Source organism: Diceros bicornis, chromosome 25 (assembly GCF_020826845.1).
Source record: "Diceros bicornis minor isolate mBicDic1 chromosome 25, mDicBic1.mat.cur, whole genome shotgun sequence".
In the NCBI taxonomy this organism is placed as follows: Eukaryota; Metazoa; Chordata; class Mammalia; order Perissodactyla; family Rhinocerotidae; genus Diceros; species Diceros bicornis.
The window spans coordinates 4797641-4815132 of NC_080764.1; the positions used below are offsets into that span (position 1 = coordinate 4797641).

At 42.7% G+C, this 17492-nt stretch overlaps 1 protein-coding gene across 2 annotated transcripts in view; it reads right to left on the reverse strand.

The window, feature by feature from the left end:
* ATXN10 (ataxin 10) overlaps positions 1 to 13033 on the reverse strand; it is a 185644-nt gene extending 172611 nt beyond the window's left edge. The window contains exon 1 of one of the 2 annotated variants that reach the window (XR_009223868.1): positions 12775 to 13033. Coding sequence is in view for 1 of the 2 variants with exons in the window: in XM_058568147.1 (XP_058424130.1) it covers positions 12775 to 12890 (116 nt within the window). In the remaining variant the exon portion in view is untranslated. The remainder of the gene's footprint in view (positions 1 to 12774) is intronic. The other variant, XM_058568147.1, reaches the window with a different exon arrangement.
* Positions 13034 to 17492: the final 4459 nt, after the last annotated feature.

Below are 17492 nucleotides of genomic sequence, written 5' to 3' on the forward strand. Positions count from 1 at the left end.
CCATTATACAGGGAGGAGTGCGCCTAGAGAGAGAGAAAACACAGTAGTCTCCCCTTATCCGCGGTTTCGCTTTCCACGGTTTAAGTTACCCTTGGTCAACCACAGTCTGAAAATATTAAATGGAAAATTCCAGAAATAAACAATTCTTAAGTTTTAAATTGCATGCCATTCTGAGTAGTGTGATGAAATCTCATGCTGTCGTGCTCCATCCTGCCGGGAGGTGAATCATCCCTTTGTCCAGTGGATCCACACTGTATATGCTACCCGGCCATGAGTCACTTAGTAGCCACCTTGGTGACCAGACGCACTATCATGGTATCACAGTGCTTGTGTTCAAGTCACCCTTCTTTTACTTAATACGGCCCCCAAAGCAGAAGAGTAGTGATGCTGGGAATTCGGATATGCCAAAGAGAAGCTGTAAAGTGCTTCCTTTAATGAAAAGGTGAAAGTTCTCAACTTACTAAGGAAAAAAAATGGTTTGCTGAGGTTGCTAAGATCTACAGTAACTTTTATGACAGTATATTGTTATACAGTTCTATTTTATTATTAATTATTGTTGCTAATCCCTTGCTGTGCCTAATTTATAAATTAAACTTTATCATAGGTATGTATGTCTAGGAAAAAACATAGTATATATAGGGTTCAGTACTATCCAGTGGTTTCAGGCATCCACTAGGGCATCTTGGAACATAGCCCCTGCAGGTAAGGGGGGACTGCTGTATAACAAATCTCTGACTCAAGGTGAGCCAGCAAACTAAAGGTTCAAAGAGAAAAACTAACCCTAAGAAAAACTGGCCCCTTTCCTCACCACTCCTAGGGACTCACCTGCAGAACCTGTGCTTCCCAACCCGAAACTCTAGACTGTGCTGGACTAAGTCCTATGTCTGAGAGGAAGAAGGCCTCCATCAGGGAGCACAGAAAGGGATCTAGTGTACCTTAAACTAGATCTACAGAATGGTCACTTTGGGATCCTCAAGCCAGTAGACTTGCAGGCGAAGCAAGTAGTTACTACACTGGTAGGAGTAACTGACTCTGATTATCAAGAAGAGCCAGGGCTGCTACTAAAAGATGGGGGCAGGGAGGGGTAGATCTGGAACTGGGGAATTTGATGGGACTTCTCTTGGTACTTCCATGTCTAGGGAAAACCATAATCTGGCAACTGCAGCAACCACAGACTGACAAGAGAAAGGCAACCAAGGGCTCAGACCCCTTAGCATCAGAGCCTAGCTAAACTGCTGGCAAAAAGTAACGGAAATCTAGAATGGAGTGTGCAGAAGGGAGATGATTATTACCAATTACAGCCTCAGGATAGGCTGTAGCAGTGGAGACTGCAGCTCGGTGCACTAACACTCTTGCGTAGGTCTTTTCTTCTAGACTCTAACTAGCTACAACCTTGAAGAGTCAGGGGCAGAGTGGACAGTATCAGGCAAGAGGGGGTCTAAGGAAAAGAGCAGGCTAACAAATGCTCACTGTCCCCCTCACTCCACACCCTTGGTCCATCTAGTTAAAGACCCCAGGGCAATTCTCAAACAAAAGGGAACAGGTTAATAGATAAATTACCCAGCCATACATTCGGACAATTCAGAGATGCATTCCTCAGGGACACCCAGTGAGACTGAGCCCCAGTAGCCCACAACAGTTACCAGCTCAGTAAGGCATCCTGACATTGGCTGTCTCTCCTTCCACGCCTAGCTTCCCTCTCCCACACTCCTGATTGCTGAGGGTCACCGCCAATTAAGTTACTTCACCTAAGTCCTTACCTCCGATTCTGCTCTTGGGAAAACAACAAAGGCTCAGGTATACATGGAGACATGTTTATAAAGATGGTCTCTGCAGTGCTGTTTGAATTACCAAAAATTCAAGATAATCCAAATACCCATCAGTAAGAAAAAAGGTAGATAAATTATGATGTATTCTTATGACAGTATAAAACAGTTGATGTTAATGATCTAGCTCTGTGTGTGAAAACTGGTAGCACTCAAAAACATAATGTAAATAAAAGTGCAAACTGCAGAGCATATAGCATACATACTTCACACAGCATACCATTTATGAAGTAAGGAGGGAGAAATGGGATAGGAAAGTGAAACAAAGAGTCCCCCCACCATGATCTCCCCCTCCCGGTATTCACACCCTTTTGTGTGACCCCTCCTGTAGTCACCCCTCCCATGACCATTAGAATACACAATAGTAAGGGTACGTCATTTCCAAGATTATAAAGACACTCCAGCTTCCATCTGAAGCGCACTCTCTCGGATCACTCGCTTTGGAACAAGTCAGCTGCCAGCTGCCTTCTCATGAGCAGCCCTCGGGAGGGGTCCAAGTGGTGAGGAACTCAAGCTTCTTGCCCAAAGCCACGTGCCTGACCTTGGAACCCAGGAGCTTAGAATCCAGGAGCTTGAAATCCGGTCCTCTAGCCTCAGTCAGGCCTTCAGAAGACTGCAGACTGCAACCTCATGCAACGCACTAAGCCAGATCGCCTCAGCTAAGCAACTTCCAGATTCCTGACCCTCATAAACTGTGTGAAAAAATAAATGTTTGTGGTTTTAAGCTGCTAACTTGTGGGGTAATTTGTTCTAATACAGAGGACATTAACAGTATCACTAAAGTTTTGGAATTTGAGAGAACAAGACAAAACTTTAACATTTGTTGATTTTGCAAGTGAAATACAAGGGCACTTGTTAAATTATCTGTTTATCATCCTCCATAAAGGCATTAACATTTATTATATATTTGATTGGTTTTGATTTGTCAAAAGTTTAAAACTAAGTAAACAAACCAACAAAAATACTAGGATGAAAGCTAACAAAAAGCTTCAATTTCCTTTGTCCTTAGAGTATACAAGGATGGTTTTTTTAAATGTCAGTTCCTAAAGCAGTCATTCCACAGAAAATCTAAATTCCTCTGCTCAAGTCATAACATTAAGTTATTTTCAAGTATTCACATTTTTACTGGAAATTCTTATAGCTTTCTAACATTATTTAATATTGCTAAAATACCTTTCTACCAAGGAATTAAAATTTTGGCCAGAAATTACTGCCCACATCTTTTGGATCTGAAAAACCATTTTTCTTCCACTGAGTTATTATATGTTTCTTATTCTAAAGTTCCAGAGACAGTTCCAAAAGCCTATTAAAACAAGAAACTGATCATGGAATGGCGGTGAAATTAAAGACTATACAAGCACTATTTTAAAATACACAAAATTCTCAAAAATGACCACACATTTCATTTCTTTTCACTCCTGACTCTGACTAGAGCCTGCAATGTTAATACTGGGGTTTGCTGGGCACCAACTATGTACTAGGCACCATTCCAGAGTCTCTACACACAGCACACTCTAATACCTACATCAACCCTACAAGGTAGGCATTATTATAATACCCATTTTACCAATGTGAAAACTGAGGCTCAGAGAAGTTAAAATATTTGCCAATTCAGACAGCTAGTAAGTGGCAATATGTTCTTGGATTTGAAACCAGACCTATGCCTCAGAAAAGCCTTTTTCCTCTCCAACCCACTGCCTGAGTCCAAAAAGGTATCAATATTTCATATCGGTGCATTTCAGGGGAGAGGAGGGGAAATGGAAAAAAGCCCCCAAAACACAAACTGTTTAAAAAAAAAAAAAAAAACTATTTCAGTCACTCTGCAACACAGACTCACAAGGAGCCCTGTATTATTCAGAGGTCACAAAAGCTAAGATAAATTCCCCCTCCAAGTAAGGAGATCTCAGGTCCCAAACCAGTCAGATGATAAGATACTGCGGCTATCCCTGCAATGCAAGATTCCAAAAGAACCCTTACACTGCAATCTTCAGTGGCCAATGAGCTGAAATATCCAGCGCCACATCTATTCGCTTCCCTCATCCTTTGAAGACTACTTCCATTTTTTTCTAGATTTGGTCTCAGGCATTTCATTCATTCACATATCAATCACCTCAGCTCATCTCAGGCTGTGGAAACAGCACCATCTGGCACAGATAAAAACTGTGAAACAAAACCTAATTAGCTCCCAGTATACTAAGAACACTAGAAAATACAATGCCCAATTCTCTCTTTTCTTACAGCAAATTTTACAACTCAAAAATATTGTTCTACTAGTGATAACTCTCAAATAGTGAGCAGAAAAGGCCAGTGACATTTCCCCAAAGTCCTTCAATCATGCTGGCTGAGATTTAGCTCACATAAGTTCTTCTGTGGGGTGGCAAGAATTGTAATAATTTACATGCAGAAAATTGAGACATAATTTACATACTGAAATACACAGATCATAAGTGTTAATGAGTTGTGACAAATGCACACACACAATCAATATCCCCAAATATAGCACATTTCCTTTACTCTAGAAAATTCCCTCAACCTCCTTTCCAGTCAATCCCCAACCTCTTTTGACAAGCACTGTTCAGATCTGTATCACCACTGATTGGCTTTGCCAATGTAGAACTTGATAAAAATAAAATCATCCAGTACCTACTCTTTCCGTCTAGCTTCTGTCACTCAGTATGCTTTTGAGATTCATCCATGTTGCTCCATGTATTGGTGGTTCATTAATCTTAATTACCAAGAAGTTTTAGCTATTCTCCTACTGATGGACATCTGAGTTGTTTCTAATATTTGGCTATTATCAATAAAGCTGCTATGAGCATTCTTTTACAAGTCTTTTGTGGACATATGTTCTTGTTTCTCTTGGGTAAATACCTAGGGCTCATAGGCACCTGTATATTTAACTTTACAAAAACTGCCAAAATGTTTCCCAAAGCAGTTGCAACATTTACACTCTTACCAGCAATGTATGAGAATTCTAGTTGCTCCAAATCCTCGCCAAAATCTGGTGCTGTTAGTCATTTTAATTTTAGCCATTCTAATAGGTATGCAGAGGTATCTCATTATGGTTTTATTTGTTTATAACAGCTTTATTGAGATATAATTAACATAGCTACAATTCACCCATTTAAAGTGCATAATTTGATGGAATTTGGTCTATTACATTAGTCATGTGTTGCTTAATGACAGGGATTTCATCATTCTGCAAACATCATTGAGTATACTTACACATACCTAGATGGTATAGCCTACTATACACCTAGGCCAAATGGTACTAATCTTATGGGACCACCATCGTATATGGGGTGCATCATTAACTGAAACATCGTTATGCAGTGTATGACTGTATTAATTTCTTTAACTGTGGTAAAATATCTCTTTAACATAAAATTTGCCATTTTGACTATTTTTTTTTTATTTTTATTTTTCCCCCAAAGCCCCAGTGAATAGTTATATGTCATAGCTGCACATCCTTCTAGCTGCTGCATGTGGGACACGGCCCCACCACGGCCGGAGAAGCAGTGCGTCGGTGCGCGCCCTGGATCCGAACCCAGGCCGCCAGCAGCAGAGCGCATGCACTTAACCGCCAAGCCACGGGGCCAGCCCCATTTTGACCATTTTTAAATAGTTCTTTATTTTCTTTTTTTTTATAATTTTATTTATTTATTTATTTTTTCCCCCAAAGCCCCAGTAGATAGTTGTATGTCATAGTTGCACATCTTTCTAGTTGCTGTATGTGGGACGCGGCCTCAGCATGGCCGGAGAAGCAGTATGTCGGTGTGCACCCGGGATCCGAACCCGGGCCGCCAGCAGCAGAGCGCAAGCACTTAACCACTAAGCCACCGGGCCGGCCCTGACCATTTTTAAATGTAGAATTCAGAGGCTTTAATTATACTCACAATGTTGTGCAACCATCATCACTATCTAGTTCCAAAGCTTTTTATTAATATCCCAAATAGAAACTCTGTAACCATTAAGCAATAAATTCTCCCTCCTCCTCCCCCCAATCCCTGGTAACCTCTAATATACTTTCTGTCTCTATGCATTTGCCTATTCTAAGTACTTCATCTAAGTGGAATCAAATAATATTTGTCCTTTTATATCTAGCTTCTTTCATTTAGCATGTTTTCAAGGTTCACACGTGTTGCAGCATATATCAGTAACCCACTCCCTTTTATGGCTAAGTGATATTCCATTGTTATGTATATACCACATTTTGTTTATCCATTCCTCTGCTGATAGACACTGGGTTGCTTTCATCTTTTGGTTATTGTGAACAATGCTACCATGGACATTAGCATACAAGTATCTGTTTGAGTCCCTGCTTTCAATTCTCTTGGGTATATACCAGGAGTGGAATTGCTGGGTCATAGTCTGTGTTCATCTTTTTGAGAACCACCAAACTGTTTTCCATAGGAGTTGTACCACTTTACATGCCCACTAGCAATGAACAAGTGTTCCAATTTCTCCACATCCTAACACTTATTTTCAATTTTTTTGTTTAATAGCCATCCTAAAAAGCATAAAGCGGTAACTCGTTGTCTTAATTTGCACTTCCATAATGACTAATGATGTTGAGTACTTTATCATATGTTTGCATTTGTATGTCTCCCTTTGTAAAGCACAGAAGTCTTTTGCCCAATTTTTTAATTGGGTGTCTTTTTACTATTGAGTTACAGGAGCAATTTATATATTCTGAAACAAGTCCTTTGTAAGATATACGTATTGCAAATACTTTCTCTCAGTCTACGGCTTGCCTTTTCATTTTCTTAATGCTGTCTTTTGATGAGCGGAAGTCTTTAATTTTGATAAAGTCAATTTTTTCTTGCATGGTTAGTGTTACCTGTGTCCTAGATAAGAAACGTTTGCCTATACTCAAGGTTACAAAGATATTCTCCCATGTTTTCTTCTTAACACTTTATAGTTTTAGCTTTTACGTTTAGGTCTATAATCCATGTTGAAATATTGTTTGTGAATGGTGCAAGGTGTGGGTCAAGTTTCATTTTATTCCAATTAGATATCAAGTTGTTCCACCACCATTTGTTAAAAGAAATAGTTTTTACATTGATTTTGGCTTTAATTTTGCAAAGGGAATATTTCTGGAAATGGCCTCAGTTTTTCACACACAACATTTAGCCTTCAATAAAAAAGATAGGACCAAATAACTAAACACAAGAAGATAAAAACTGACAATGGAAAGTTATCAGGCACATTCTTTAAAATAACTATAACTAATAAGCTTAAGAAGGTAAATGACAAAATGAATTTCAACAGAGTACTCTAGTTTTAAAAAATCAAATAGAAATTCTACAATAACTCAAAAATACAATTCCTGAAACTAAGAACACAACAGATGATAGCAGATTAGACATAGCAGAAAAGAAGATTAGAGAACTAGAAAGTAGATTAGTAAAAAATTTTCAAACAGAAGCTCAGAGAGAATAGAAAATACAGAAAGAAGCCTATGAGACACATAAAATATAATGAAAGGTTTACCACATGTGTAAGTGGAGTCCTAGAAGGAAAGGAAAGAATGGAAGAGAAGCAATATTTGAAGAAATACCAGCTGATAATTTCCCAAACCAATGAAAGACATCAAATTCAAAAAGCATTACCCAAACAGGATAATTACAAAAAAGCCAAACATCTCTGCCTCATGGGACTTCCATTCTGGAAGGAGACAGAGAATAAATAAGAAACCACTACAAATAATGACATAGTATGTTGGAATGTAATAAGTGTTTCCAAAAAAAAAGGAAAATACAGTTTATAAGGTAAAAGGGTTCAGAAGGATGGAGGGAAATATAGGAAAATACAGTTTATAAGGTAAAAGCATTCAGAAGTACGGAGGGAAATATCTGCACTATTAAATAGGATGTAGAAAACCTTGAAGGAAGTAAACAGAAAAACAATTTTGACTAACCACAGATTAAAGAGGAAAAATAAGCCATAGTGACAGAAGCTAAAAAAAAAAAATTGTCTGCATAAGTATGGAAGAAAAAGACCAAGCATGCACAATGAATAATAGCAGCAACTCCACAAGAATTTGTCAAGCACCTACAATTATTAGACACTATGCTGGATGCTACTGATACGGTGAATTTGATATGCTCACTTTATTTAAGAAGTTTATCAGGGAAGAGCAATGAGGTATCAGATTAAGTATGAGAAGAATTATAGAAAGTAGTATCCAAGGGTTACAGTATTTCATGAACACTCAAGAACCAAAACATAATCTTCCCTATAGAGAAAAAATAAATTATAAACAGTACTATCCAGCAGAACTTTCTGCAATGATTGAAATACCTGACATGTGCACTGTCCAATAAGGCAGCCACTAGCCACATGGGGCTATTGAGTACTTAAAATGTGGCTGTTGCAAGTAAGGAACAGAACTATTATCTTATTTATTTCTAATTAATTTAAATAGCCACATGTAGCTAGTAGCTACTTAATGGACAGTGCAGGTATAGAGTAGGACAACCAATCTCACTGGCTCTAAACTTTAACAGGGGAGTCTGGATACATCACCAAGGTAACTAAAGGGCTGGAAACTAAAACCTCCAGGAAAAGGCCAGAAATAGAATTTTTAATGTATTTATATCTTACTTTGTTCCAGAAAGAATTTAACATGACTTGTAAAGACTCACAGCACAGCAAGTGAGTGTTAAATAAATGTTAACAATGTAAATAAGTGCATTAAACAAAAGGTATGAAACACATTTAAAATAGGTAAGAAAAAGAATTACCTTGCACAGAGAATAGCTGAGTAGCATCTTAATACTGATATTTTATGACCATAAACAATTTTTTATGGATTTTAGTGATTAAGATACTATTCAAGGGGGCTGGCCAGTGGCGCAAGCGGTTAAGTGCGCGCGCCCCGCTGCGGCGGCCCGGGGTTCGCCACTTCGGATCCCCAGCGCACAATGACACACTGCTTGGCAAGCCATGCTGTGGCGGCGTCCCATATAAAGTGCAGGAAGATGGACACGGATGTTAGCCCAGGGCCAGTCTTCCTCAGCCAAAAAAAAAAAGAGGAGGATTGGCAGATGTTAGCACACGGCTGATCTCCTCACAAAAAAGGAAAGAAGAAAAAAAAAAAGATACTATTCAAGAAGTAGGTTATAGAATACGGGTTTAATCCAGAGCATGAAGAATTTAGACTGGTATATTAATGATCTATTGCTGTAAAACAAATTACCCCAAAACCAAGCAGTTTAAAACAATAGCATTTATGGTCTCACACACATCTGAGAGTCAGGAGCCTGAGAGTGGCTGAATGAGGTGGTTCTGGTTGGGGGTCTCTCATGAAGTTGCACACATGGCTGAAGGCTTGACTGGGACTGAGAGGATCCGCTTCCAAGGGGGTTCACCACACGGCTACTGGCAGGAGGCCTCAATTCCTTCATACACAGATCTCTCTACGTGGATGCTTGGCTTTGTCAGAGTGAGTGATCCGAGAAAGAGAACAAAGAGGAAGCTGCAATGCCTTTTATGACCTAGTCTCAGAAGTCACACATTGTCACTTCCGCCATATTCTATTGTTCATAAGCAAGTCACTAAGTTCAGCCCACACTCAAGGGGAGAGGATTAACCTCCTCCTCTTGAAGGACAGAGTATCAGAGAATTTGTGGACATATCTAAACCCACTCCAATGGGATATGAGAATTTTCTCTTACTTGCAGGTTGCTAAAAACTGTAATGAGATCCTGGGATCCCTTTCCCCAGACACCCAAAACTTAAATTATCACCTTTTTGAAACAGCTTCAATTGCTTTCTATAAGGCAGGAGATTAAACAAAAGTGGGTGCTCAGTCACTTACAGCCCAGTTACTTTTTAATAGTAGGTGCTAAATAAATGGCATCTACTATGCATAAACACTGTGCTATACATATATATTATAACAGATCCTCACAATAATCCTGCAAAGTGGGCAGTATCATCCCAATTTTCAAGATGAGAAATAAATCCAGAGAGACAAGCCAGGATTCTTGTCCAGGTCTACCTGGTTCCCAAGTCATAGTTCTTTCCACTACATGACATTTTTATTACTCCAGCTACCAGAGACAAAAGCTTGTTTCATAGCATCAAACATCTGGGAAGGACCACAAAATATATTATTTCAGCTAAGATTCTTACTTTTTGTTCCATCAATTACTTTCTTACTTTCTTCGTCTGTTTTTGCTTTGGTTGGTGTTTTCTATTTGCTACTCTGAGGCCTCCTTTTTGCTTCACTTTATGTCGCATCCAGCTCCTGGCACCTTGGCCCATCCTCCCTCTCGGTCCATCTGCATTGGAGGGATCCTCTCAGAGCAGATGGACTCTGGCTCAAACTCCATGAGACCCCTCCGAGGGGCCACTAGTGATGTGCCCACACGCATGCACAGAAAAGCAGTGGCAGGAACCGGACAAGAAGCCTGTCCTTACAAACTCTCATCAAGAGTTCTCTGCACCATCACACAACTATCTGCCTCTCCATCCCAAAACCAGCACATCAGCTCATCTTTCCTAGTCTCCAAACTGTGCCTGGAACAAGAACAGTGCCCCAGAAAAACTTGAGCCAAATGTGAGAAGCAACTTCATTTCTTCATTCTCCCCCAACAATCCAATCCATGGAGTCCTGTCCATTCAACCTTGTAAATATTTTTCAGCATTTACCCTATCCATCCCCATAAACAATGTCCTAATTCAGGCACTTTTCTCTTTCACTTAGGCATCTGTATCAGCTTCTTAAAAGTCCCCTGCCTCTAGCCTCACCCTCTCTAATCTATCCCCCACAATGGCAACCAGAGAGATCTTTCCAATATGCAGATCTTATCATGCCACTCCCTTGGAAAAAACCTTCTAACGGTTCCCATTAACTGCCCACACAACAGACCAAGTCAAGAAGGGCCTTGTAAAACTGGCTTAGAGTCCTGGATTTTATCTTACAGGTTATACAAAGGGATCTGATGTTTGAATGTCTCCTCTGTACCAGACACCTTACTGCTGTCATTTCATTTAATCCTCCCAAGGACCCTGCAAAAGCAGCATATGGTCCCTTCGCATACACTGTTCTAATTAGGCCTCTCATCTGTAAGCCATGCACCCAAAATAATCTAAAGCCTTTCCTGGCCCACCACTCTATCCATGAGATCCACAAGTTCCCTCTGTGCTACCACCTCTTCATGTCTAGGCCTCTATTACAATTTGTTTACACAGCAATTTCCCTAACATGCCTGAATAAAGGCATCATGTCACATTCATCTTTGTACACTCAGCCCCTAGCAAAGAACTGCTCCAGAGTAGGCACTCATCAAATGGCTGATGCTTGATTATTGACTAAAAGGAGGGTCCATCATGGTATAGATACGCTGAAGCATTAACTCAATCAACATATCTCCCAAAAAGCCCACAGAGTAGTACCCTGAGCTTTAGCACTCTTTCAGTGGCTTAACACTTCCTATGGTGATTTGAGGCAGCAGAAGCGCTTAGACGAAGGTGTCTGGTTTAAAGACAAGAGGACCTCAAGGGATTAGCCTGACCAAGTCAGGCTGTCCCCTTCTTCTCCCTCTACTCTTTGTATGTACTCCCCTGATTGTATAATTACCTCCCCAGTACAGGACCTCCCAGTAAAGGACTCTTCATTTTTAAACTTCATCACCTAACACAAAACCTGGCACGAGGGGGACCATCAATAAATGTATTAGGGGCCGCCCGGTGGCTTAGCGGTTAAGTGCACACGCTCTGCTGCTGGCCGCCTGGCCAGAACCCCAGGCACACACCCACACACTGCTCCTCCCCCCATGCTGAGGCCAGGTCCCACAAACAGCAACTGGAAGATGTGCAACTATGACATACAACTATCTACTGGGGCTTTGGGGGGAAAAAGAGAAAAAAAAAAAAAAGGAGGAGGATTGGTAATAGATGTTAGCTCAGGGCCGGGCTTCCTCAGCAAAAAGAGGAGGATTGGCATGGATGTTAGCGCAGGGCTGATCTTCCTCACAAATAAATAAATAAATAAATAAATGATAATGATATCAGCTAACATTTACTTAGTACCATGTGTCAAGTAGGTACTAAGCATTTAACACGCATTATCTCATTTAATCCTTATAACAATCCCGCCAAGGAGGTACTGTCCCATACTATTCCCATTAAATATATGAGCAAACCAGGCCAACAGAAGACTAGAACAAAATCAAACAAGCACTGACTGAGAGAGTCACATATATTCTCACATGCTTTATTTCACTCATTCTTCCGTACAATCCAGCAATGAAGTTATGTGTTATGTTCCCATCTTTAGGCAAGAAATCTAAGGCTTGGAGAAACCGGCCAATAACGCACAGCTTGTAAGGCCAGGAACCAAAGCCGGGTCTGCCAGATGGCGGGCACCTTCTCACCTGGCCATCTTGCCGCTCAGCGGCAGAGGTAGGACGGAGGCGGCCCCTCCTGCCCGGTGCTCTTCCACCCTCCACAGGCGCTGTCCCCTGGGACGGCACAGCCTGGCTGACCGGCAGCGGAATGGAGGACCCCGCTGCTCGGTGACGGGTACTCCCGCGGCCTCCACCCCGCTCCTCTGGAACGTGTCTGCCCCGCTAGATGCACGCTCCGTGGCTCTGGGGCCTCGTCAGTCTGTCCCCAGCCAGGGCCCAAGACAGCCCCGCACCTACAGGGCCGCCATGGGCGCGCGCTCAAGTCGGAAAACCGGCACACGGCGGCAGAGGGCTGCTGCACCGGTCCCCCTCCTGCGCCCGGCTGCACACCTGTCCCGGCGGTGGGGAGCAGGTGTCAGCCCCCAGGGCCCCTCGGGACCCACGCGGGAGGACGCGGGCCTGGAATCCGCGGCTGGGGCCCCTCGGCCCGACCGCAGAGGCCTCCGCCCCGAGCCCTCGGGAGGAGGAGGCGGCCCCTCCCCGCCCGCCCGCCCGCCGCCCGCCCCCGAGCTCGCGCCGCGGGCCGGTACCGATTCCGCTGCTCCTTGAAAAGCGCCGTGAGCGCGCGGAGGGCCTCCAGGTCCTGGATGGGCGCGGGCACCATGACGCCCGACAGCCGAGCGGGCGGCGGCCTGGGCGCCGCCATCTTGCCGCTCGCAGCTCTCGCCGAGCCGGGCGACGACGAGGAGGAGGAGCGGGGAAAGCGGCAGGAGCGCGAGCAGGAGGGGCCGCAGCGCGCCCCGCACCCTCCGGACGAGGCCGCCGCCGCTGCGCCGCTGCAGCCTGCGGCCAGGGCGGGAGAGCGCGAGGGCACGCGCCCAGGCTCGCCTCGGGCGGAGGAGGGGACGGCGCCGCGAGGGGAGGGGGCGCGGGCGGAAGTCCCGCCTGAGGGGAGGGGGCGCGGGCGGAAGTTCTGTGTGAGGGGAGAGGGACGCCGGGAGGTGATGGATCTGAGCGAAGGAGCCGGGGGAAGAGGCTCGCCCTGAGGGGCAGGGGGAAGGGGACAGGCACACCCTGAGAGGAGATGCGGGCCGGGGCCGGGGCGGGGGAGATGGCGGCCGGCCGGAATGGGGAACGAGAACAGGCTCACCCTGATGGGGAGCGGGGAGGGGGACAGCCTCACCCTGAGGGGGAAGGGAACAGGTTCACCCTGAGGAGGAGGGAGGGGACAAGTTCGCCCTGAGAGAGAGATGCGGGCAACCCCCCCCCCCCCCGGCACAGGGTGGGGAACGAGGACAGGTTCATCCTGAGGGGACGCGAGGCAGGGGACAGGCTCACTCTGAGGGGGAGGAGGAAGGGGACAAGTTCGCCCTGAGGGGGAGATGCGGGCAAGGGGCCCCGGACAGGATGGGGAACAAGACAGGTTCACGGGGGGGGGGGGGGGGGGGGATGTGCAGAGGCTCCCTGTGAGGAGAAGGCTGAAGACCTGGCTCTTGCGGGGGCAGTGGATTGATCAGTGCCCCCAGACCGACCCCCTGGGAACTGGAGCAGCCTGTCAGCAGCCTGCACGTCTCAGACCCTGAACACTCGGTTCCCAATACTTCGTGAGCGTTTACTGATGACACCAGATCATTTAGCAGGTACTAGAGTGAGAAAACATTGCTCCAGCCCCTCAAGGGTTTAAAATACAGTTAGAAGTCAAGGAGCTCAATTCTACAGCAGTAGGGTAAGAATGGGTTTTTCCTAAGGGAAATGACTGTTTTTCAGGAATGAGACAAGGTACTCTGGCTGGTGTTGGTAACTCACATGTGTTCTTTCCACTGCCATTTACCATATCATGTATACTTTCCTTCAAGACGCATTGTTGCCAAGCCCTGTGCCAGGGGAGATGATCCCAACCCGAAGGAGCTCAGACCATTGAGAGAGAGGACAGGCACACGGAATTGAGTACGGGTGATAACTGCTGTGATAGAGGACTGTACAAACTGCTGTGGGACCACTTAAAATATGTAAATACATATCCTCTTCGATTTGAAGAGTAGGAGTGTGTTAATAATGTGGTGCTTTTCATGTTCTTTGCCAAATAAAATTGAAAGACACGATAACCACCACCAGAGTATGCAGGAGAAATGAGTCGTGCAAAAGTGACCTGATGTAATTCAGCCATACCCATTTAACTGACTGCATATTCACTCATTTCACAAATATTTGTGTGTGCCAGGCATTAGACAATTGAAAATAATTAGCAGTTTTTTGACTAGCCCAGCAAAATCTCCCTGTTTTTCCATGAGGAGCAGAGAATGGTAAAGTCTTGCATCTTGTCATGCATCAAGACCTTGCCCCTAAGTTTTCTATCCTCAACTGTAAAGCAAAAGTAACTACTCTGATTCTTCCAGAAAACATTCCCCATAATATTCAAATTTATTGCCTGGAATGTTACAATATGATCCTGATTGGTTTCTTTGCTTCTCTTGCCTCCCTACATTCTAGAGTCTTTAAAAACATAAGTCAACATTTCACTTTGCTCAAAACCCTCTAAAGGATTTCCATTTCACTCAGTGAGAGCCAAAGTTCTTCCAATGGAAAAGTCCCTAAATAGTCTGCCTCCCTCCTCCTTTCCGCCTTCTGATCACATCTAGTCTCTTTGTCCTCCTTTGTGCTTCAATCGCACTGGCCTCCTTGTTGTACTCCACCAGAAGTACCCTCCTGCCTCAGGACTTTGCATATGCTGTTCCTTTTGCTTGGAACACCTTCAACACTCTCCTAGCAGATAGCTGCATGGTTTGCTTACTTACTTCCTTCAACTATGCTCAAAAGATCTTACGGTTTCCCTTATCAATCTTTAAAATTGTAACACACCACGCAAATTCCTGACCTTCAGGAATTTTTCTCCATAGCACTTAACACTTTGTATATTATAGTTTACTTATCTAATTTTTTAATTGTTACTTATCTATTTTGTTTACTGCCAGAATGTATTCCAGCAGCTAGGAAAGGACCTTCTATGTGGCAAGTGCTCAATAAATATTAGTTGAAGTAATGAACAAAGAATTTTTTTTAAGATATTTTCAGAAAAGAGAAAGGAAATAACATGCCTCCAGAAGAAGTACAACAATCCAAAAAGTACAGGAAAGAGGAAAGGTGGAAGAGTGGGAGAAAAAAATTGAAGAAGATTAAAAGAGAGGAAGACATTAACAAGACAGACTAGAAATATAGGCAAGTATGAGAAACTGGATAAAAGGATATTGAATTGGTCAAACAGTGAGTGTTATTGACTGCCAGGAATCTACTAGAGGATTTCAACCTTGACTGAATTGACAGAACTAAGTTACTATTTCACTTGGGCTAAATGGCATTTCTTAATGTTATATAATTGTTTGCCTTAGATGAACGTGTCAACATGTTGATGTACGTGAATTAAACCTCAGAAGAAATTTGTGTCTTGAGCCCACTGTGGAAGAACTGGATCAGCAATGATTCAGTAATCAAGAAGTAAAAATAAATACATAAAAAGAAAGGAGTGAAGGAAGGAGAAAAAAGGAAAGGAAAGGAGAAGGTGCAAGGCAAAAAGATTTGGACCAAAGTGCACGTGGTTTTGGCAAGAAAAAGAGAGTGGAAGTAAGTGAATGCTGGAAAAGAGAGCGGAAGATGAGTGACAGATGGATAGAAAAATTCTTACTTGTACTGGCCCCTCTGTCTGAAACTTTTTCCTTACCATCTGCCTATGAGTCTCTCACTAGAAAGATCATGCCATTGCCACCTACTCCACCAAAACATCATGTGTCTATCAGGAAAAGCCCTAGTCAGTCTATACCTCTCTCTTGGCACTGACTGTCCATAATCAGCCTTGTACTAGAGATGTGTTTATACAGCATCTTCCCTCTTCTGAGGTCCCTCAAGGCAGGGGCTTTGTCTTCCTCATCTCATCTGGGACCAAACTCAGTGCCATGTGCTTAGAAGCAATGCTATAAATATTTGTAGAACTGAAAACTTTGGAGATTGGAGGCAAAAAATAACAGAATAGTGTAATTGTTAAGAGCAGGGATCAGCAAACTACAACCCACGGGTCAAATCTTTCCCACTGTTTTCATAAATTTTATTGGAAATTGTCATGGTGATTCATTTACATATTGTCTATGGCTTCTTTGATGCTACAGTGGCAAAATTGAATACTTGTCACAGAGACTGTATGGCCTATGAAACCTAAAATATTAACTATTTGGTCTTTTACCAATCTCTGGTGAAGAGCATTAGTTCTGGAATCAGACAAGCCTGGATGATGTGATTCCTGCTTTTATCTCTTCACACCTGACCTTTGACAAGTAACCATCTCTTTAAGCCTATTTTTTTTGGGGGGGGGATGGAATAGTAATAATATCTACTTAATTGGGTGGTTGAAAGGATTTAATGAGATAGTCTATGTCAATCCAGTGTCTGTCATATACTTAGCTTAGCTCAATAAATGTTAACATTTAACTATGTATGGTATAAAATTGAATAAGGAGGAGGGATAAAGTGGGCAAGAAGGTAGAAAGCTGTTAGGTAGTTGGGCAAATTAGGAACACTAGGGAGTAGGTAGGCTCAAGGTATAATTGATAGTAAAGGATTGATAAGAGACTGCTGGTATTCAAGGCATTATTCTGATGTTACTAGTAATAGTTGCATTGTAGAGATCAATGATTTTTATACAATTTGTAAAGTTAGTAACCTAACTTCGCTTGTTACCTATGATTGCTACCAATCCATTTTTAATTTTATTTTTCGTATTTCAGTTTAGCCAATATTTTTTGAGCATCTATCATGGACTATATTAAAATCTAGTATTACAAAGATGAATAATATAATGCCTCAACCGTCAGTAAACTCTTAGTCTATTAAAGAAATCCAGAAATATAAACATATACTGATGATAAAATGTAATGATACCAGAAAAGGATGTACCAAGAGCTAGCAGACTGGGAGATGAAGAAAGACTACTAGAGAAGACATTTAAGCTGTAAATGATCAGATGAGCACTAGGCAGGCAAAAGGTAGATGTGCATCCCAGAAGATTAAGCACCACAAAATAGCCTAAGACCAGTTGCTTTTATACATGAGTTCTACCAAACACAGAGGAAAGATATAATCTCTGTCTTAAACAAGAAGTTTCAGAAAAATGGAAAAAGTTTTACTTCTAGTAATGACAGGCTAGGTTATTTAAAGCTATCCTCTGAATGAGAAAAACTTAAAAAAAAAACCCAAATGAAATATTTCAAAAATTTCACTGTCACCTTTGATCCAAGCAACCAAAACACTTGAATTGGAATTA